The sequence below is a fragment of the Ailuropoda melanoleuca genome, chromosome 5 (assembly GCF_002007445.2).
Source record: "Ailuropoda melanoleuca isolate Jingjing chromosome 5, ASM200744v2, whole genome shotgun sequence".
In the NCBI taxonomy this organism is placed as follows: domain Eukaryota; kingdom Metazoa; phylum Chordata; class Mammalia; order Carnivora; family Ursidae; genus Ailuropoda; species Ailuropoda melanoleuca.
In genome coordinates this window covers 70,766,336-70,787,910 of record NC_048222.1, presented here as the reverse complement: position 1 = coordinate 70,787,910, position 21,575 = coordinate 70,766,336, and the positions used below count along the sequence as shown (strand labels likewise).

Here is a 21,575-nt window from a genome sequence, read left to right as displayed (position 1 = left end):
AGTTTATCGTTTTAGAAAAGTGAGATTTTATTTCACAGTTTAGTGTAGTTTGGATGGATGGTGGTAGTGGGTAGGGTTGTAGCACATACTAATCTTTTTACAGGAGCTCTGCTTCTTCCAGAGATCACCTGTGAAGACATGCTACCCTCAGAGGGAAAGTACCTCTAACTGACAGCTGCTGATGCTCAGGAGAATATCGAGTGTGGGCGGCCCCAAGTACTCCGACTCTACCCCTTGCCAGTGGCTCAGAGGACTTGGCTCTTGTCTCCCTTTTCCCAATTTTTATTATTTTTCTTTGGGAGGCTAAGTCTAAGAGTTCGCAGGGCAAAACCATACATTTACTTCGATAATCCGAGATCTGTATTCGAGAGGACAACGATTATAGGCAAGTCACTTCCCTTTCGATCATAAAAAAATGAGAAGACTGAGGATGATCACTGACACGTGGGCGACACTGGCAGGTGTCCCCAGCCCCCACGCTGTGTTTACGGTGAAGCATGCAAACGGAACGAACGGTGTCGTACCGGATCCGTGCCCCTCAAGTCTCCCCCTTCTCACCAGAGGCAACCCTTCGTAAACAGGGTAGGTATTTTCCCAGCTATTTTCTGTGCAGAGACGTGATCTCCTTTAAATGCACAAACTGGAGCCTTTTCACCCCACACGTCTTGGGGAATCTCTACAACTTTTTACATGCTCTCTTCTGGACCCGTTTCTCCTGAAGCCGGAGCCTCACTCGCAGATACTTCTTCAGATCGGAGTCTCTTTTACTGTCCCGGTCGGTCTTTCACCCCCGTGCGGTGCTGGCTGCAGCAGCCACAGACACCGCACCACTTTGGCTTGCTGGGCGGCTCCCTTCAGGAGCACTTGACACTCTCCTCAGAGCACCTTCGAATCCCGAGCGCCCGGAGTTCGCGGCGGTACTCTGCCTCATTTCCGCCTCGCAAGGCGATTGGCTCAAGACTCCTTCCCTCGGGTTTGAGCGCTCGGCTCTTGCCAGGACTCGGCGCGCGTTGATGACGACATCGGCCGGCGGCGGCTCCGACGACGACTGGGAGGCTGGGAGGGCCTCCGGGGCTGCCGGCCAGGCCGCTGAGAGCTGCTGTCATGGCGGCCGCTCTTTGGGGCTTCTTTTCCGTCCTTCTGCTGTTGCTATCAGGGGATGCCCAGAGTTCGGAGCTGCCTGGGGCTACTGCCGATGGGTCAGGCGGGATTGGGGTCGGCATAGGAGATCGCTTCAAGATTGAGGGACGGGCGGTTGTTCCAGGAGTGAAGCCCCAGGACTGGATCTCGGCGGCCCGAGTGCTGGTAGACGGAGAAGAGCATGTCGGATTCCTTAAGTGAGCATCTTATGGGCAGTGGGAAAGCGGTTGGCGTGGAAGCTGGAAGGGAATTCCGTCTAGGAAAGCCCAGTGTCAAGAGCTGACGACGTCGCTGTCGGAGGGTGAAGGGGTGGGTTCCAATAGCGGTCTGTGCTGGGAGACTTTGGGAAGCAGCCCGACGCTTTCCCCTTTTCTCCCCATCACCCTGTTCCCTGTACCTCAGAAATGAGGGTGGCAGGTGCTTGTCCCAGGGTCGGAGCAGTGGGATCCGTTTTCTTCAACTCTATTTTTGCCTTGTAGGGGTCGACCCCTCCTGGGCTCTGGAGACAGAGTTTTATGCTGAATTCTTTCCTTTGCGTCTTATTTGGTTTCTCTAGAATCTGGCCACCTTTTGCATTCATTTCAGTCTTTTGGCAGCTTGATGTTGTGTAGAAAGATGCTAAGCAACTGGGAATTTTCAAAACCCAAAGGACTTCTATGATGGCATAGACTGGGAAGCTAATGTTGCTGCTTCTCAAATTAATGGGCCCTGAAGTCCCTAATCAAAGCACCTTTTTTTTTTTTTTTGCCTGGAGGTGGGATTGTTCTTTTTTAGTTGAATTCATCTAGGGATTTGCAACATCACATTTGGTGGCATTTATGTGAGACTGGGGTTTCTCCACATTTGCTTAAGTGCTTCTGTCTTTTCTAGTTATTAGCAAAGTTGGGATTTCAGCCTGTATTAAAGAATGTGGTGAATTTATTAATACTCCAGTTTTGCAGCAGCCTGCTTTTCAGATGTTTAAGCACAAATGTGATTTTAAGTTTTTCATTCGCTACTTGGGAGGTGAAACTGTGAACTGAAAGAAAATATTTAGGAAAGAAAGTGTTTCTCTGATAGGTTTGTATACCAGCAAGTGGTATTTGAAACCCAGACGTCTTAAATTTGGACGTTTACTTCTAAATGGGATTTGCAAATATTCAGATCATCCAGGTGCTGTTAAATAAGAATTTGAATCTTAGACTAATAGGTAGTGATGAGAAGCTGGTCTTTCAATACTATTTGTCTTTACAAATCTGGCATTAGGGCATCCTTTAGGGTTTGCCCCATGTAATGATGTTTTAATGAAAAAACTCTCAATTAAACCTTGGGAAATTAGTCTAAACTGACCATTTGGCTTCTCTTTTCTGCAGTATTCAATTCTTTTAAAAAACATTTATTATTTTTATTTTAAACTAATGTATAAGTCATGTTTATTGAAGAAAACATAAACGAAATTAGGGATAACAAGACTTAACATTTTATTGTATCTTTTCCAGCCTTTTTGTAGCCATATGACCTGTTTTTAATAGTAAAATACAATATATAGCACTTTGTAACCTTTTTTTTGGTTAATATTTTGTGAGCTGTTTCTGACACCACGTCATGTTTTTCCATTTGTTTGTAGAAAGGTTAAGAATTAATATGAGGAGCTTATGGCGGGAAACTTGTTGGAAGAGGGATAGTAAATTGTCTTGTACTTATGCATAACTAGCATGCAGTTTTGACTTAAGAGCCGTTAGGCTTGTTGGAGGTGGCTTGGGTCTTGGCTAACAGCGGAGGGGAGTTTTGACGGAGGGTGCTTCATGCCACTTCTTGCCGTCATCACTGTATATAAAGCATAATTTATTTAACAAGTCTTCTGTTTGGGGACATTTAGGTAGTTTTCAATTTTTTTGATGTAGTAAGATTATACACTATACTTTTTTTGGGAACTTATTATGGAAAATTGCAGATATTACTAAAATAAACAATAGTGAATACTTAGGTACCCATCACATCACAATCTACTGTTCGGTTTCATGTCTCCTCTGTACAGTGTATTTTTTTTCTGGAATATTTAAATATGACCCTAAATATAATTTCCCTTGAAAAAGCATTATTATGTGTCTCTAAAAGGTGAGGGCTTAAAAACCCCACAATACCATTATTGATTTAATAAAACAAGTAATAATGCTACCATTTCATCTAATACCCAGTTCATTTATCTCAAAAATGCTTTATGTAATTGCTTCAAATCAGGATCCAACAAAGCTTACATATTGCAGAGGACATTTTTAAAGTCAAGTTTTTAAAAAAAATTTCATTATAAAATTTATGTTATCTTTCTAAAAGAAAGTATTTACCTAATGGTGAGAGATAGATTTGCTTTTTCCTTTGGGTAGTTATTTCTGTTACTTGTGTTGCACAGTCATTAGTTTAATTCTTTCTTTTTCTGGTACTAGAAAAATGTTTTGAAATTTGTTCATTCAAGGAAAGTCTTATGAAAGGATTAAACATTGTAGTCATGGTGTAGGGAAACAACCAGATTGTACAGTGCTCGAGAGTTTACAACCTCAAGGCTACTCTTACCTCTAAGCCTGAAGGAAGTAGGGGAGGTAGAGGTTACTGGGACCTAGGGGAAAGAAAGGACCGTCTTGAGAGGAGCAGTGTGCCTTGACACAGCACGTCAGAGGTGGGCTCTCAGGGAGAGAGCTGGGGAAAAATACACCACGCTCACTTTCTTTCCTTCCTCCAGCCTACAAAGAGTTGAAGGATGGGGAGTGGGTGTGAAGGGCCAGTGAAGAGATCCAGCCCAGGAATAAGTTAACTTGATGTTTACATTTCAATTCTGTTTTAGTTTAGTGTGTACTTTCAAATAGCAAGGAATATATTTTTCTCTTACTTTTTAGTAAATATTTTGGGTGTGGCAGAATCAATTATTCCTCTAGCTGTGAAAGAGCCTGATGATTTTTTTTTTTTTTAAAGATTTTACTTACTTATTTGAGAGAGAGAGCAAGTGAGCACAGAGGGAGAGTGAGAGGGACAAGCAGCCACCCCGCTGAGCAGAAAGCCTGACCTGGGACACGATCCCAGGACCTTGAGATCATGACCTGAGCTGAAGGCACACGCTTAAGCGACTGAACCACCCAGGCACTCCAAGAAAGCCCTATGATTTAAGAAGCGTTATTTAGTGTATTACGATACTGGGACTTCTCTGATACAGCAGATCCTTTTAGGATCATTTGTTTTCCTGAAACAGAAACTTCTTTTTCCTCAGAATGTCAGTTTCTCGTTATCAAAACAAATTGTTTTGATCTGTGAACCTGATATTATCAGTTCTTGGTGGGATGGTTTTCTAAGTCTAGAAGGTTTAGGAGACATCACTATGGAAAAGGCAGATAGTTTTAACTACATAAAGCTGATAAACTTCTATATATCCAAGCAAAAGTAACCAGAGTAAATGGGAACTATTTTTAACAAGTGGAACAAATGGTTCTTGATGACCATCTTGTTAGAAAGAAAGAAAAACAACAAAATGCAAACAGAAACTAGAAAGAAAGCCCTTTATTTTTAATTAAGGAATTGTTGCAAGGGATTGGCAAAATTGGAACCTTAATATAGTAATAGTGCATATTGATAATTTTCTTGAATCAAGACATGGCTTCAGAATTGAAATTGTGCTCCTGTTACCAACTATCCCACTGAAGGAATTAGAAGTACTTTCTATGTTAGGATTCTTTCTCTGCTTCTGTGGCGTGCTCTGGGGTATTTTCAGAACATTCTGTGTGATTGTGGAAGCTGAAGCTTGGGGACAATTCTTGCCAGTTTGGGCACTTTTTTTGTTGTTGTTGTTAATTTCTGTGTCATTTCATGGGGGGTTGATTTGGGAGTTAACAGATGATTTAGAACATAGGAAAAAAGCAAGCTGTTGATCAGAAGTGTCTAAATATGATTTTCGCTTTTCCAGGACAGATGGGAGTTTTGTGGTTCATGACATACCTTCTGGATCTTATGTAGTGGAAGTTATATCTCCAGCTTACAGGTTTGATCCTGTCCGAGTAGATATCACCTCAAAAGGAAAAATGAGGTAAGGGCACCTGATTTAGTTTTTACAGAAGGCGAGGCTGCTGAATACCTCCTATATTCCTTTTAGAATTTATAGTTAGGGTTGAAATTTTCTCACTTAAACTAGGTATTCCATGAAATATCCTTATGTTGTCTTCAATTTTTAAATTTTTTCCCCTCTGCCCCCCCCCATATCCTTATATTGTTTTAATCTGAGCATTGGTAATACTGCAAAGTTGAACTTCCTCCCGCTCTGGCTTAAAATTTATTTTAAAGCTCCTAATATGATTATAATAGAGAAGAGGCAAGATTACATACTATGAGAGTAAAAGCCCTGTGAAAGGTGTAATTAAAATATGATTGGGGCACCTGGGTGGCTCAATCGGTTAAGCATCTGTCTTCAGCTCAGGTCATGATCCCAGGACCCTGGGATCCAGTTCCGCGTTGCATCAGGGCTCCTTGCTCAGCAGGGAGCCTGCTTCTCCCTCTGCCTGCCAGTCTTCCTGCTTGTACACTCTCTCTCTCTTATTCTCTGACAAATAAATCTTAAAGAAAAAAGACATCTTAAAAAAAAAAAGGAAATATGATAATTAAAGTGGGAAATAATTTAACTTTTCTAAATTGGAAATGTTATTTGCCACCTGTTTTTCACTGGGATATTTTGATAATACCTCTTAGTACCTACTTAATAGTTGTATTGATCTAGAAATTTCTGCAGTTCTTCCTTTCTGAAATATTTAGCATGCAATGGAAATTTAGTATTTTGGGGCAAACAGTAGTTTACATTGTGTAGTTTATCTCAAAGTGAGGATCATGATAAGAAAAGAAAAAAGCACAGTGTAATTTCTAAGTAGATGAACGTATGCTTTGAAGTTGAGGTGAAAATGCTGGACTAATTCAGGCTGTGTGTATAGAATACCACAAATCCATTTGAAGTTGGAATCCATTGTGTAGATGTCCACAGTTGTCCTTCTGTTATTCCTCCGTTTATTTTTAAATTTTTTTATTGTCCCATACTAGTAGTATTCTCTTTGGTCTAATCTGACCAGGAAGTATATGAAACAATTTTATTTATTTGTTTGTTTTTTTCTAGCTTTATTGAGGTATGGTGACAAATATGAGAGAATTTTGAGTGGTAATATCTCTTCTTTGAGCTATCACAAAATAACTCTATGTTATAGGAATAAAACATAGGTCTTGCAAAGGCAAAAATAATTTTGAGGTTCAAGGAGCTCTGTTTTATTACTGACCTTTTTGGTATGTGCTGAGAATATTTAGGTTGATTTGTAGAGACTCCAAATTGCGCTGACATAATAGAGAGATGTTCAGTTGGTATCATAATATTTCCATTTGAGTTAGTGTTTACACCTAAAATGTTTTTCTTCTTTCTTTGCCTTTTGTTTTGTTTTTTGGACATTGAAAGTCATAAAAGTATAATATGTAAATATGCTATAATTCACATAGAGTAAGTCACACATAGAGCTGTCACATATCTTTATATCAGCTGCATATTAGTCCATTGATGCCAGTGCCTACTGATCGACAGGTAGGGTTTTCTTTCTCCTCTTTTAACACGTGTAGTGAACAGAGATGATTATAATTTAAATTTTTGATATTATCATGAAACTAATATAATGATGCCACTAAAAGTAAACTTTATTTATTTTTTTAAAGATTTTATTTATTTATTTGACAGAGAGAGACAGCCAGCGAGAGAGGGAACACAAGCAGGGGGAGTGGGAGAGGAAGAAGCAGGCTCATAGCGGAGGAGCCTGATGTGGGGCTCGATCCCAAAATGCCGGGATCACATCCTGAGCCGAAGGCATACGCTTAACAGCTGTGCCACCCAGGTGCCCCTAAAAGTAAACTTTAGAAACAAATTACTTTCCACCCCGATTTTTGAAGTTAAGTTGTTGTCTTAGAGTAGTCTAGTTCGCCCAAATTCTAATCATATTTCTTGCTGTTGGCTATTTAGAACAAGGGTAAAGCTTGAATTGAAGGTAATGTCTTGTAAATATGTTTATAAATATTCTTTGATAGAATAAATGGATTTTTTCAAAGTAGATGAGTCTCATTAGGTATCAGATTTCTCACATCTTTTTAGAGGCGTAAAGATTTATAAGAAAATACATAGGTAAAATCCCAGTATGTTAAATCTAAACTTTAAAGGACTTATCATGACTTATTATGTGTTTGAGACTTGTAAACTTGGAGAAGGGTGGGTATGTAGATTACACGATACATTATATACACACTTAACAGGTTTTTAAAAAATATCAAAAACACTACTGGAGGAAGTGAGAGTTGTTAAAAGGGGATACTTGTCTATTAGAAACTAAAATTTATTTCTGTTTACTTTGCTCTGAATTTTGAATAAAGTAAGCAAGTGGAAATATTTTTCAATATATAAAGTTTTTTTGCTTTTTTGCTTTGGGTAAAGAGTACTTCCTGCTTTAGCATTTAAGGACTGGTTGCAGCAGTGGGATTCATATTCTCAGTTCCATTCCTGTTGATTGGATGCCTGAAGCATAGGTCAAAAACAAGGCCCTTATCATTTTAATAATTGTGGGTGAGATAGATAGAGAACAGAGAGGAATTCATGTAAGATCCAAATATTCTTCACCAATATTTTGTAAGCATGTGTGGTAATATGATAAACATTTCCTTTTAAATGTATAGCTCCCAGAGGAGGAAGGGAAATCCTTGGGGGACAAACTATAAACCACTTTCCCTCCTGGGGGTTTTGATATTCTAACCAAAACACTTAGATTTGGGGCACGTGGGTGGCTCAGTCAGTTAAGCATCCAACTCTCAATCACAGCTCATGGAGCCTACTTTAAAAAAAAAAAAAAAAAAGCAAAGAAAAAGCTTAGATTTTATTAGCAGTATGTAGGTAAGAGATAAGCCTTAGGCTTGCTTTGAGCCGAAATTAGATCAAAGACTTGATTCCCCCTTTGACCCTTGGCACTAAAATCCAAAAAGACCTCCCAATCTGGCCCTGGCCTTTTGGAAGGAAAAATCGCTCCTGAAATTTAATAGTTACTTTCCTACCCTCATTGAAATTTGGAGTGTGAATTTATTATTTCCTGCCTAATCCAGAAACTTTCAAGCCATGCAATTAACAAGATCATCCCTGGTCATGATCCTGGACTCCTGGTGGAGACAGATGCATAACCTCTCTGCAGGAAGTTACTCTCTGTCCAGGCCCATACATAAATAAAGTACGTAACTTATCAAATACCCAAGAAAACAATGTACATTGAGTCAGCAGGTGAATTAGACCTTTAAGAACCTTAGATAATAGAATTACTGGGTATGGACTATGAAATTGTTTAAAGTATATTTAAAATGCTGAAACAAATGAAAGATTTATTGCCACAAGAGTAAGATACTATAGATATTTGAAAAAATAAAATAGAACATCACCGAGAAATATAGGCTTTGGAATACAAAACTCAACGCATGTGTTAAGCAACTGAACAGAGGTTTGATGAACTGGAAGATGGATCAGAAAAAACTTACCCAGAATCCAGTACACATAAAGGAACGGACACTCTGAAAGAATTTAACAAGATGCCAAGTGAGAATGAAAAGGTTGAACAGGTGTCAAGTAGAAGTTTTTTTGTTTTTTTGTTTTTCAAAAGATTTTTTAAATTTATTTATTTGACAGAGATAGAGACAGCCAGCGAGAGAGGGAACACAAGCAGGGGGAGTGGGAGGAAGAAGCAGGCTCATAGCAGAGGAGCCTGATGTTGGGGCTCGATCCCATAACGCCGGGATCACACCCTGAGCCGAAGGCAGACGCTTAACTGCTGTGCCACCCAGGCGCCCCTCAAGTAGAAGTTCTGAAAGGAGATGAGGGAGCAGTGGGGAGGCAGTTTTCAAAAAGTAAACTGGAACATGTGTGAATATGGGTGAGAGTTTTGATTAAAATTAGTGGCATCTCTGATAGAAATATAGTGTTAATCTATGGCACTGTTGTAGGACTTTGTTAAATCATAAATTTTTCCTGCAAAATAGGCTTGAAAATTGGGTGTGTTTATTAATGCATATCTCAGACAATCACAGAAATAAAGTCCAGCATTTTTGTATATTTATAACAAAATTAATTTATTATTAAATATGATCAAAGAGATTCAGAGCTAGAAGAATTCTAAAAGAACTTTTGATACAACCAGAGAGGAACTTGTTTAATCCCGCAGGCCTACATAATGACAGAGCTACAGCTAGAAATTAGGTCTCTTGATTCCAAGTCTATTGTTCTTCCTCTGCATTTTGCTGAATACTTTAGAAATACAGATAAAGCTACTTTGATCAGATTTTTAAGATCAGAAGTTTAGATGCCAAACCATTTTGGAAAAAGCTAAAGGTCTTGCTAAAAATTATGAGTAGTTCTTTTAACTAGTAGTGTTTTTTATAAAACTACTGATGCTTTTTTCACGTGGTTTTATCAGAGCAAGATATGTGAATTACATCAAAACATCAGAAGTGGTCAGACTGCCCTATCCTCTCCAAATGAAATCTTCAGGCCCACCTTCTTACTTCATTAAAAGGGAATCATGGGGCTGGACAGACTTTCTAATGAACCCAATGGTATGTATCATGCTACAATTAAGTATCTTTACTAATCTCGCATTTGATTCCAGGTAATCAAAAATGTCTAACCTCGGTGAGGAAGAAAGGAGGTCAGATTGTTAGATGAAAGGGTAATTGTGAATAGTTTATTGATTTTAGGAAAATAGTAGCTTTGGGAATAAAAATGAAAAGAATGTAGTGAGAATTGCATGGTTGATTTGACATTGAAATATACAACAGAAATGGGATAAATACTTATGATGAAATGTTTTAAAATGCAAATGGAATAAGAGTATGTGGTAAGTCACATGTAGAGTTAGCGGTCTCATCCTTCATATTACCTGCATATTAGTTCACTGATGGATGTGTCATCATGTATTGATCAGCCACTATTGATGGCTTGAGTAAGCGTTTTTCTCCTTTTTCCATATGTGTAGTAAACAGAGAAATTATTCTGTGATAATTTAAATACTTGGTATGAAACTGATGTTATGGTGTCCACTAATAATAAAACACTATTAGAATACATTCTTTGGAAACAAACTGACCTTTTTTTTCTGCTTCTGGAAGTTCAATTTTTATCTTGAAATTTTCTAAGGAGTGGTCATATTCCTTGCTGATAGCTATTTAAAACACAAACAGGAATATTTGGGGACTGTACATTGTTTGAGAGGAATAAATAGTACCTAGAGTCTGCTATCAGGCACAAAGAGTGCATAGGAGAAGTCAGCAATGAAACTCCAAAGTTTATTAAGAAATACTTTCCATGTTCTCATTTCTGAAATTCCATGGAAACAGACCTAGTGCTAGAAGCTTTGAAGGCATTTTTCAAAACTGATCTGTTAACAGTAGTCACCTAGTATTATGTTGCAGGCTCAAGAGGGTATGTATTAATTGGAGGGGCAATATAATATTTTCTGCAAGAACCACAGTCATTTGGGAAGATCCCAGCCAGCCATCAGGATCATCATTCCTAATGCCACACTGCAGATTAAAGAAAGTGAATAGATAGTTACGTTTGCAAAATGTTTGTGTTGAATAAAATTGTAAATTCTGCAAAACGTTGGGTGGCACAAATATGAAGTGAGGTATCTATAAAGTCCAAAACTACATACATAAGATTCTTACACTCTACAGTAGTCAGACATTGAGGAGCACCTTGTATCAACAGGGCTGGGTCAGTAGAATTCAGGTGGTGCTTGTAGTTTTATTCTATATATAACTTTTGAATCTTTAATTTCATGAATTGTTAAGTGTAGATTTTATTCTCCTGTAAAGTGGGAAAAACATTTTCTGGATTTCTTTTTCTTCCACAGGTTATGATGATGGTTCTTCCATTATTGATATTTGTGCTTCTGCCCAAAGTGGTCAATACAAGTGATCCTGACATGAGACGGGTAAGATGGTTGCCCCCTCTGTGAATTTTTGAACCATATTCTCACTCCTGAACCAGCTGTTGTGGCTGAATGGCTTGGGTGTTTTCAGCTTTATCCTAATTCCCAAGCCAAATTCATTCAGAGGTTGTATTAACGTAGTATTGTGTTCCTGGCATTTACTTAGTTGTTTCCACTGGACCAGATAAACTCATTTGGTTCTGTCTGATAAAAGCCTGGGTCTCTTCATATAGCTAAAACACTCTACTTAGTACGACTCTTTTTGTGCCTCACTTGTTAAATAGTTGCAATGGTATCCTAATCCATATAGTTTGCAAAATGATAGCTTTTTACAATTTACCTTTATTTTACAAAACTCTTCATAGTGTACATTTAGTTTATGTGCTCAGACACACACACACACACACACACACACATTCTGGTAACCAAGGAAGAAAAATAGAATAGTGGCTTCCAGACTCTTCCCCACAAAATCATACTGGTTCAGCAATGGGCAGGGGGAGTTGCCAAGTAAGACGCTTCAAATTTAGTGCCACTGCTTTGTCTCTTTTAAATATTGGCTTCCATAAAATCTTCAGAGTTTTTTTTAAACCATTATTTTTCTTCTACCTGGAAACCATCAACAAGTTTCTCCCCAGTTCCAGGTTTTCCCATTGTATGTAATATATTGATGTATTGATACCTTATTCATTGCTGAATGAACATTTGTTAGTTGATCTCTAGGTTATAGATACTGGGGATGCAAAAATGAATTGTGTATCATCCCTGTTGTCAACAAGCTCAGAATCCAGTTTAATATAGGAAATAGAATGGATTTATAAACCCCCTTCTTGCCATCAGAGGATTGTGGGTGTATGTGTGAGAGAGTGTGTGTGTTTTAAATGGGAAAATAAGATACACATAAAATAAATAAAAATGTTTGCTGAGGTAGTAGGTGATTAAGTTCTGTAGCAGGCAAGGCATTTATTCCAAGCCGGAAATAGGAGAAAAAGCTTCATGATTAAAAAAAGCTTTATGATATTTCAGAATGTCTCATTGCCAAATTTGACATCTTTGCTTTAGCGTTGGTCCGAAAGTATACATCCTATGTAATCCTTGTATCTGTTAAGCCACTTAACTCTGTGGTATCGATAGAAGGAAACATTGAAGGTCACATTGGATCAAAAGTTCATTCCTTGCTAAGTGCTTTGCATATAGTAAGCAGTGTAAAAAGTTGAGCTTCAGAATTGAAGGGTTTCAAAAATAGAGTTGATGATTATTTTTGCAGGGTCTCAAGACCTCTTGCCATACACATTTAATTATTGATTATTAGAGCACGTTAACGGTTTTGATTTATGCTTATGTTTCTTTTCCTGGCCATATCTGTAAAAGCACTTTCTCCTTGAGAACCCATGTATAAATTCTTCCTTTGGGGAGAAAGCCTAAACTAATATCCAAGTGGTGTTCAACTCTAAATGATAGATAATACAGTATTTGCTATTTTTTTAATGTGTGAACTAATAAAATTTTAAGTTCACTTTTGGAATTTAATGTAAAATTGAAATGTAGCATTTATTACATTAATATTGTTAAAGGTGGAACAGTACTTTATAGATTGTTGGCTCAATAGAGAGAAGACAAAGCCTCAAAATAAAGTGCCAAATCCTTATTGAGGTCCTGCCAGTGATTTTTTTGGTAACATTTGTGTTGCTTTCTTTAGATGCTGTGATTGAGGTCACTCAGGTCATAATAGTATTCACAGATTTAGTACTAGGGGCCTTTGGAATAAAATGTTGGAAATATGTAGTTATTTTCCAAACATGTCCAATAACCTTCGTATATAATTAAAGACTGATACTTTTTTATATGCATCTAAAGAAAGCATGAATTTAAAAAAACATTAAAACAGTAAAAGCATTTTGATCAGCAAACATAAAATAAGAATATGATCACATATAATCATAGAAAATACCCTTTATGAAAACATAAGCTGAATGAAACCCAATGCAAGATTTGTTGGACATTAATTAAGGATCACAAAAGAGGTATGAAACGTGGTTTCTGAAGGGCATTTGGGAATAACATTGCTGAGAACCAGTATTTGTTCTATTTTTCTCCTTCCTTAATGGAAGTGTTAGTTGTTAGCTGACTTGAAGGATCCCAGTACCTTTCCTATTATTGTGCTTTGTCCTCTTCAGGAGATGGAACAGTCAATGAATATGCTGAATTCCAACCATGAATTGCCTGATGTTTCTGAGTTCATGACAAGACTTTTCTCTTCAAAATCTTCTGGCAAGTCTAGCAGCGGCAGCAGTAAAACAGGCAAAAGTGGGGCTGGCAAAAGGAGGTAGTTGGACAGTCGGAGATAGCGTTTGCGCAAACACGGATCACTGGGTGGCATCCAAGTCTTGAGGGGAAACTGTGTGAAGCAACTACTGTAAACTTGAGTCATCCTTAAAGTTGATCTCTTACACCTGTCGTGTGTGGTAACTCTTTAGCACGTGTTTTGTACTTGGTACACAAGAAAACCCAGCTTTCATCTTTTGTCTGTATGAGGTCAATATTGATGTCACTGAATTAATTACAGTGTCCTATAGAAAATGACATTAATAAATTATATGAAGTACTATACATTATGTAAATTAAAATGTCTTACTCCAGAGATAAAATGATCTTGTCATTTCTTTTTCACTTAATGTTTCTTTTATTCCAGACAGTTTTCTTCTTTCATTATATGAGGCTTGAAATTGACCTTTCCTACTTAAAAAGAAGTGGTTGATATTTTTAGAGCCGCATGCGCATAGTTTTTTGTGTAGTCAGACCTTTCACAGTCGTCAGCCCTGCCCTGCATTTAACATTCCCCGATGTTTGAGGTGGAACCATATGTTCCTGATGTAGTTTTAATTTTTGGTAGTACAGTTAGTTTTAGAGTATGGATATATGAATGAGAGCAGTTGTTACCAGTTCTTAAGTTTCGGTTACCATCTATGGGATTCAGTACTGAGTGTCAGTAATGTGCTGTGCTTCAAGGTCGGATTCAGAGATGGATAATGTCCAGTGCCTGTCCTCCCTAGAGCTGATTATGTGGGGAGGAAGCACAGTAATAACGGGGAATGAATGGTCAGGGGAAGGAAGTACAGCAGTAGGAGAGCCTTCTTGAGACTAAGGATGGAAAATCAACCTTGGAGCTCCATGTTGTAATGTTGATAGTATAGCACAGGGAGCTTTTAAATCCCCTCATCTCTCCCATCATTCTCAGACTTGTTGGAATATAGATTACATTACTTTCCAATCAGGATTATCTCAAAAACTTTTTATTTCAATAAGTTATAAAAACTTCATACCTTTTCTTTTGGTTGATTTTAATTAAAAACGAACTCTGAAACTATAGTACTGCTTTTCTAGTAAAGGTCTCCTATCCTCTTCCATGTTAAAGAACTCCCCTGTTGCTTTCTTAAGGTTATTAAACCTGCCAAAAATAACAAAAAAGGTGATTCCAAACTCTTATTTTCCCTTTCGTGTAGGTACTATTGTTCATTTTGAAATGAGGCTCATAAGTTTTCTTTTAAAGATGTAAGTTATGATACTGGACATTTTATTAACTTTATCTCTGTTTGTTAATTATATGCTAACGTTACCAAACTGGTTGAGCTATGAATGATTAAGGTAGGTAAACTGGTTAATGGCAGAACTAAGTAGATCTTTGAAAATAGAGTCGTTTATTGAAAATAACTAAAATATTAGAATGAAAGTTGCAATTTAAAGGAAACAGAATATAGTGAGAGTCTTAGTTGTATGAAATCATCTTGATTTCAAAATTTGAATTGTCAAAATTTGCACGTAGAATACCTAATGACTAAAAAAGTAGAAAGCACTTCCAAGGAAATTATCATTTCATGCGTTAATTAAGAAACTTTGTGGTTATTTTATATAGGTTCTAAAACCATCTAAGTATAAAATATAGACATCTCTTCATATTACAGAATGTTTTTATATCGGTTGTATATGAAAATCTTATCTTTGCATAGAACCTTCATCAAAGGCTTAGTGTACTTACAGATGCAGAAATGATTGTATTATATCAGACAATATTGGGTTCAGTGCAAAGAGCCCATTTAGCTGCTAACTTGCTTTATGACTTTGGGCAAGTCACTTTCCCTCTTTGAACCATGTCTTGTTCATTGTTGTATTTCTAGCATTGAGCATGTAGGCACACAATAAATGTTTGTTAAATGAATAAATAAATGGGCCTCAAGTTTCCTCATCTATAAATTGAGGGATTTGGATTAGACCTGTAAATTCCTTTTCAGATCTAAAATTACTCCACTACAATACTAATCCGGTCCTATTATTTCTTGCCTGTAAGAACCATGTATAAATGCCTAGTTTTTCTTTCTTTTCCACTTCCTTGGATTCTTCCTGCTCTTCCCCCTTTGGAGGCAAAGTATCATTTTGCTCTTTAGGGCCTTTCTTAGATTCAGTTTACATATATCTCCTTCTTAATATAAGCCTTGTGTTTTAAAATTTTTCACATCTACTAATTTAAACCTGAGTAGTGATTTTGTGCAAAATAAATCTTTGTTGCCCATTTTTGCCAGGAAGTCCTGAGTACCCAGAATGACTTCCAGGGAGGATCCATAACTCCCAAGTTTTCAAGTACTTTTTTAGAAGTGAAAACCTCAGGACTCATCCTGAGTCTGGTTAACATTTTGAAAAATTCCGGATTTTACCTAGCCGCCTCAAAGTACTAAGTATCTTATTTTTCTCTTATGTTTCCTCTAGTAGAAGGGAAGAAGCAACCATTCAACGTACTTTTCAGTAATTGGAAGGGTTTCAAGGTCCTGATGAGGAATGTCAATAATAATACAGGAGAGCTTTTTCATTTAAGTAGTCACTCAAACTTTCAGGAAGTGCTCAAATTAAAAAAAAAAAAAATCTTTTGAAAGAATTTTTATTAAGTATTTTCATTTTTGTTTATCGCCTTCTAGGTTACATATAGACCTATTTTGGCATGTTTACAATTATTTAGGTGCCATTTTGTATTTACACCCAACAAAAATTCCGCTAAGTACTAATCTCAGGGAATATAATAGAAAGTAGTGGCTGAGTCCTTTAGTTCAGTTCAAGGAATATGTTGAGACAGGACCCACTTGTATTGGGCTCTTCTTTTAGCATTGTAGGTGTGATTATTGTCGTCATTTAGTCAATTATTTTTTAATTTGTAAGGTGTATGAGAATATATAATTGGTAAAAGTGCTTGAATTATTCAGGAGAACTTGAAGATGGATTTTGTAAAATTCAGATGTTGCCTATAAATATGAACAGTTTTAATATTCTTGAAACAAAGATGAAATATTAAAAAAGCTATTTTAGAAAAAAAATCCCCCCTCCAGTATCACCAAATATTAGCTTATCTCTTTTCCCTTTGTAACATGACTTTATTATGGGAGTGTAGGGGAACTGACGCCGTTCATAATGGCTACAGTCTGGTGGGATTGAGCCAGCCAGGCGAGAAAGCCTGAGAACAAGGAGGAGTAAATTAGGAGGGTCAGGTAGTAAACAAGAGGATTGGGTAGAGTTATAAAAAACTAGCTGTGCACAGCATTTCCAATAGAAAACTTTTTTTTTTTTAAGATTTTATTTATGTAACAGAGATAGAGACAGCCAGCGAGAGAGGGAACACAAGCAGGGGGGAATGGGAGAGCTAGAAGCAGGCTCATAGCAGAGGAGCCTGATGTGGGGCTCGATCCCATAACGCCGGGATCACGCCCTGAGCCGAAGGCAGACGCTTAACCGCTGTGCCACCCAGGCGCCCCTCCAATAGAAAACTTTTGACAGGGCCTTTAGTTCCACTAAAATTTAATAAACTAGTAATTGAAGATTCATTATGTGTACCTCCTTAGATAATCAAGGTTTCCATATAGATGAATGTAAGTAATTTATTCCATTCTTAATGAGCTCCTACTGCATATATTTGAATATTTTATTTTTTAAAAGATTGATTTATTGGGTCTCCTGGGTGGCTTAGTCGGTTAAGCGTCTGCCTGCGGCTTGGGTCATGATCTTGGGGTCCTGGGACCGAATCCCATATTGGGCTCCTTGCTCAGCAGGGAGCCTGCTTCTCCCTCTGACTGCTGCTCCCCCTGCTTGTGTGCTCTCTCTCTTTCTCTCTTTCTGACAAATAAATAAAATCTTTTAGAAAAAAATATTTATTTATTCAAGAGAGGGAGGGAGAGAGTGCTTGCAAGCTGTGAGGAGGAGCAGAGGAAGAGGGAGAGAGAATCCTTAAGCAGAATCCGGGCTGAGTGAGCCCTACTCGGGGCTCGATCTCACACCCTGAGATTACAACCTGAGCTGAAATCAAGAGTTGGCCGCTTAACAGAGTCACCCAGGCACCCCTATATTTGCGTATTTTAAAACATGTTCCTAAATAACTACATATAAAAAAATAGAAAATATTTAGAATTAATTTTGAAAATTTGGCATGCAGAGTAAGAAATGGAATCATCCAGGGGTGCCTTGGTGGTACTGGATCAGAGAAGGTGGTGTGTTGACCCTGAGCCACAGGTAAGCAGAATCAACAGAGGAATCTACAAATCTAAGGAACCCACAAAATAGAGCAAATGCCCGGGTCGGAGGCCATGGTGACCCCAGAGCATGATGGATGGAGTAGCTGCCAGATAACCTTTCAGGTCCTTGGAGGCTCACTTGCTCTTCTTGCAGTGGATTCTGTGAAGGGCTCTTGAATGCCTTCCCTCGCCATCTCAATCCTAACTCCTTATCATCTGTCCTGACTAGGTGAGTCGTGTGTCCAGTTTTATTCTCTAGAGTAGGACACTCACAGAGTTCGAGAGAAAAGCTGCCAGGGAGTAATACTCATGTTTGTCTATACAAGCGGCTCAACTAACCTCATGACTATATTAATTAGATCTAATTAAGGGTTGAGGGGTCTGTAATTTTTGCAGTTTGGTAAAGAGAATGCTGAGGAATTTTCAAATGCCTGTTAATCCCTTTAAAGCCAATTCCAGTCAGCTTCATACCACTCCATGAAGTCTGAGAAAAGAGATGGACTTAAATTGCAGCAGCAGAATTCCTTTGTTGTGAAGAATTTCTTGGCATAGTAAACAAAATTGTGAAATAGTAACTATGAGAATTTTCTTGCAGTTTTTAAAAATTGTACAAAAAGTCACCTCTGAGGTTGGCTTATAACTATACCTACCTGCTAGTCTCCTATCCCTAAAAGGAGGAGGAAATGAGACATGTCAACAAAATTGGGCTGTGGAGAAGGGAGAGGAAAAACTAACTCTGACAGTAAGCAATTTCTTTCCTTCAATGTACATATATCTGTTGAGTTGTCATCCAGTTTGCCCCTTGTAACTGGTTCTCCCCTGCAGAATGGCTGCACCCCACAGGAGTGTTCTCCCAGCATCTGTGTTCATGGCAGGTGGCCCTGCTTTTATGGGCATGGCTGATTGTTCCAGCAAGGGCATCTCACCCAGATTGGGCCAATGGCTGTTCTTTGGGCATTAGAAATTAAAACTGAGGGACTAGGGAAGAAATGGCAACATACAAACTTGCAGGTGTTCTTGTCTATATATTCTATCATGCAAACCACAAAAAAAGAGAAAAGTTCCAAAGAGAAAATATAGATAGGAGCAGATACACAGAGAGGAGCTGGAATGGAGGATGAATTTTGAGAACCGTGCCTTTGTTCAAACCCTTTGCTGAGGATGCCTGTATCGTTGTCCTCGGGTTCCGTGGAGCACTGCTCTGTCTTATAATGTAGTGTTTATGTGTTTTACTGAAGCCGATTCCAGTGGGTTTCTGTCACTTAAATCCAGGTGTCCTCATTTACACACTTTGGCGGTGTCTGGGTGGCTCAGTTGGTTAAGCGTCTGACTCTTGATTTTGGCTCCGGTCATGATCTCAGGGTCAGTCATAAGATGGTGCCCTGAGTGGGGCTCTGTGCTGGGCGTGGAGCCTGCTTGAGATTCCCTCCCTCTCTCTGCCCCTCTCCCCCCAATCACCTGCTCCTGCTTATACATGCTCTCTCTCTCTTAAAAAAAAAAACGCAATTAAAAAAAAATGCACCTAATTTACACACCTTTCCAGAACTGACCAAAATGATCTCCAACTTGCTGAAAGCCTCTTCTTTTCCCTTGTCCATACAAAATTGGCTGTGCTGCCTCACATCCATCTTGAATGAGTTGGGTCTAATTACTAATTATAAGACCTTGGGACAGTTATGTAACCTTTCTGAACCTCAGCCTTATCAAGTGTAAAATAGATCAAAACCTTCAACTATAAAATGGGGGAAATATTTACTTCATTAGTAGAACTTTTCAGAACACTTTACATGTATTATCTCATTTAATATTCACATTAACTCTATGCATAAGTCCTCAATAAAAGTTTGTAATTATTAGGGCACCTGGGTGTCTCAGTTGGTTGAGTGACTTCAGGTAAACCCACTGGCCACGTTCCCTCCAGACTCACCTCTTGTACTTCCTTCCCTGCATAGATCTTAAGTTTTTCTGCAGTTCTCTGGATGCTTTATACGCACTCTCCCATCTGTCTGGGCTGCTGCTTTTTTTTTTTTTTTTTTTTTTTTTTTTAGTAGGCTCCACTCAACCCCGAGATCAAGAGTTGCAGGCGCTAACCGACTGAGCCAGCCAGGGGCCCCCATCTGGGCCTTTTCAATTATTTCTTCCTCTCAACTCTGCCCCACCTCTATCCCTTTCCCTTTACTTCTCACACCTTCAAGACTTAGTGTGGAAATCGCCTTTGACAGATATCTCCCAGATGCCCCCAGGGCCTAGATAAGAGCCTTTCTCTTGTCCTCCTTCCTGCCTGTGCTTAAGCCATTATAGCACTTCATTTTATTGGATTACTGGATTACATTTTACTTTCTGAATTCCCTCTCTGGACCCTAAGCGCTTGGACTGTAAGGCATTAATAACATGAAAGTCCTGTCCTCAAGGAAGGGTAGAAGGAATCGACTTCTGCAGTAGTTCTGGGGTGCCTGCCTCATAGAGCTTCAGCAGGTATTGTTTGGATCCCAACTCAAATCATTAGAGATCAGAGACCCATGGTGAATTAGGCTACTTCTCAGGAACCAGAAAGATACTAGCCATGCCAGAAAAAACTCCCCACAAAACCCAGGAACATTGCCTTGCAACTGTTTCCTATGTCAGGGTATGTGCATACTTACTTAATAAAGAATACATGTGAAGCATCTATACTCTTGTATATGTCAAGGGTTATTAGGTGAGGGGACATAATCATGACCAAAATAGCACAAACTCTGGTTTCAGAGCTTAGAGTTTAGTGGAAGAAATAGACATCAGTCAAAACCCATACAGATGTGTAATGAAAACCTTGATAAATGCTCCAAGGAAAATCCAGGGTGCTATAAAAGCTTCTACCTTGGCCACCTAGATGGGAGAGCAGAGGGCAAAGGTCAGGCCACTTCCCTGAGAAAGGGACCTGTGAGGTAAGATGAAAGACTATATGGGAATTAACAAAGCTGAGGCTGCGAAGTGGGATAAGAGTGAGGAGTCTTCCAGCCTGAGCTGAGGTGGGAGGGAGGTCAGCTTCCGAAGGCACTGAAAGAACAGTGGGCAGAGCATGTGGAAGGGTAGACAGAGGCTGCCTGGAGGCGTTGTGGGCCTGAATTTGCCTTTTCCCACGGACACATTTGCTCCTCTTAGGACAAATCATAAGGGAGAGTCCCATATGTGGAGTTCCATGGTCACCTGGCCATGACTTACCACACTGACAGTCAGTCTCTGAGCAAACTTCATTGCCCCAAAGCCCAGAATCTTTAGTAAAAATGTCAGAGCCCCCAAAATATCGAGATAATATTAATTGCAAGAAAACAAGCCTTGCCTTCCCTCCTGCCTTACTCCCCACCCACCTTTGGCCCTACCTCAAATCTTTAAATGATGTGATCCCACTGAGGTCTGTGGCATAAAGATGGCTTCTCTTCCCCTTCATCTTTTTTGGACCTGAGAGGGATTGGGTAGGAAGGAGGCTCCTGTTCCTCTTCAAGGTCTCCCAGAGGCCTCTTAGTTCCTGGTAGGTTCTCAGCCCTCTTGCTCTGAACTGGCTGCCCCAACCTCGAAATTGAGGCTCTTTTCTGTCCTCACTACTCCAAGTTGTATGTATGTAAGTATGTGTGTGATTATATGTATTTGATTTTGAAAGTGTCCTTGCAGGATCCTACTGACAACTCCAATTCCTTCATTCCTACATGACCTCTACCCTTCAGAAGGAGTTGGATTATGGAATAGGGGGATTAGGCTGTATCCAGGCAGGGAAAGACTCCTTTCTAGAAGGCATATAATCTTGGTGTGTAGCCCAGGGACTGGGAACCAAATTGGAAAAAAAAGACCAGAAGGGCTGTGCTCCTGAGAGCTTCTAAGTGGAATGTTGGATGTAATCCACATTCATGTTGTCATT

General features: G+C 38.9%; 1 protein-coding gene across 1 annotated transcript; it reads left to right on the top strand.

Annotated features, from left to right (window-relative positions):
* The first annotated feature begins 1,018 nt into the window (after positions 1 to 1,018).
* EMC7 (ER membrane protein complex subunit 7) lies at positions 1,019 to 15,198 on the top strand. Its single transcript, XM_002925207.4, has 5 exons — positions 1,019 to 1,337; positions 5,069 to 5,188; positions 9,621 to 9,759; positions 11,058 to 11,138; positions 13,313 to 15,198. The coding sequence occupies exons 1-5, from the start codon at positions 1,105 to 1,107 to the stop codon at positions 13,463 to 13,465; spliced, it is 726 nt and encodes a 241-aa protein (XP_002925253.1). The 5' UTR covers positions 1,019 to 1,104; the 3' UTR covers positions 13,466 to 15,198.
* The last annotated feature ends 6,377 nt before the right edge of the window (positions 15,199 to 21,575 follow it).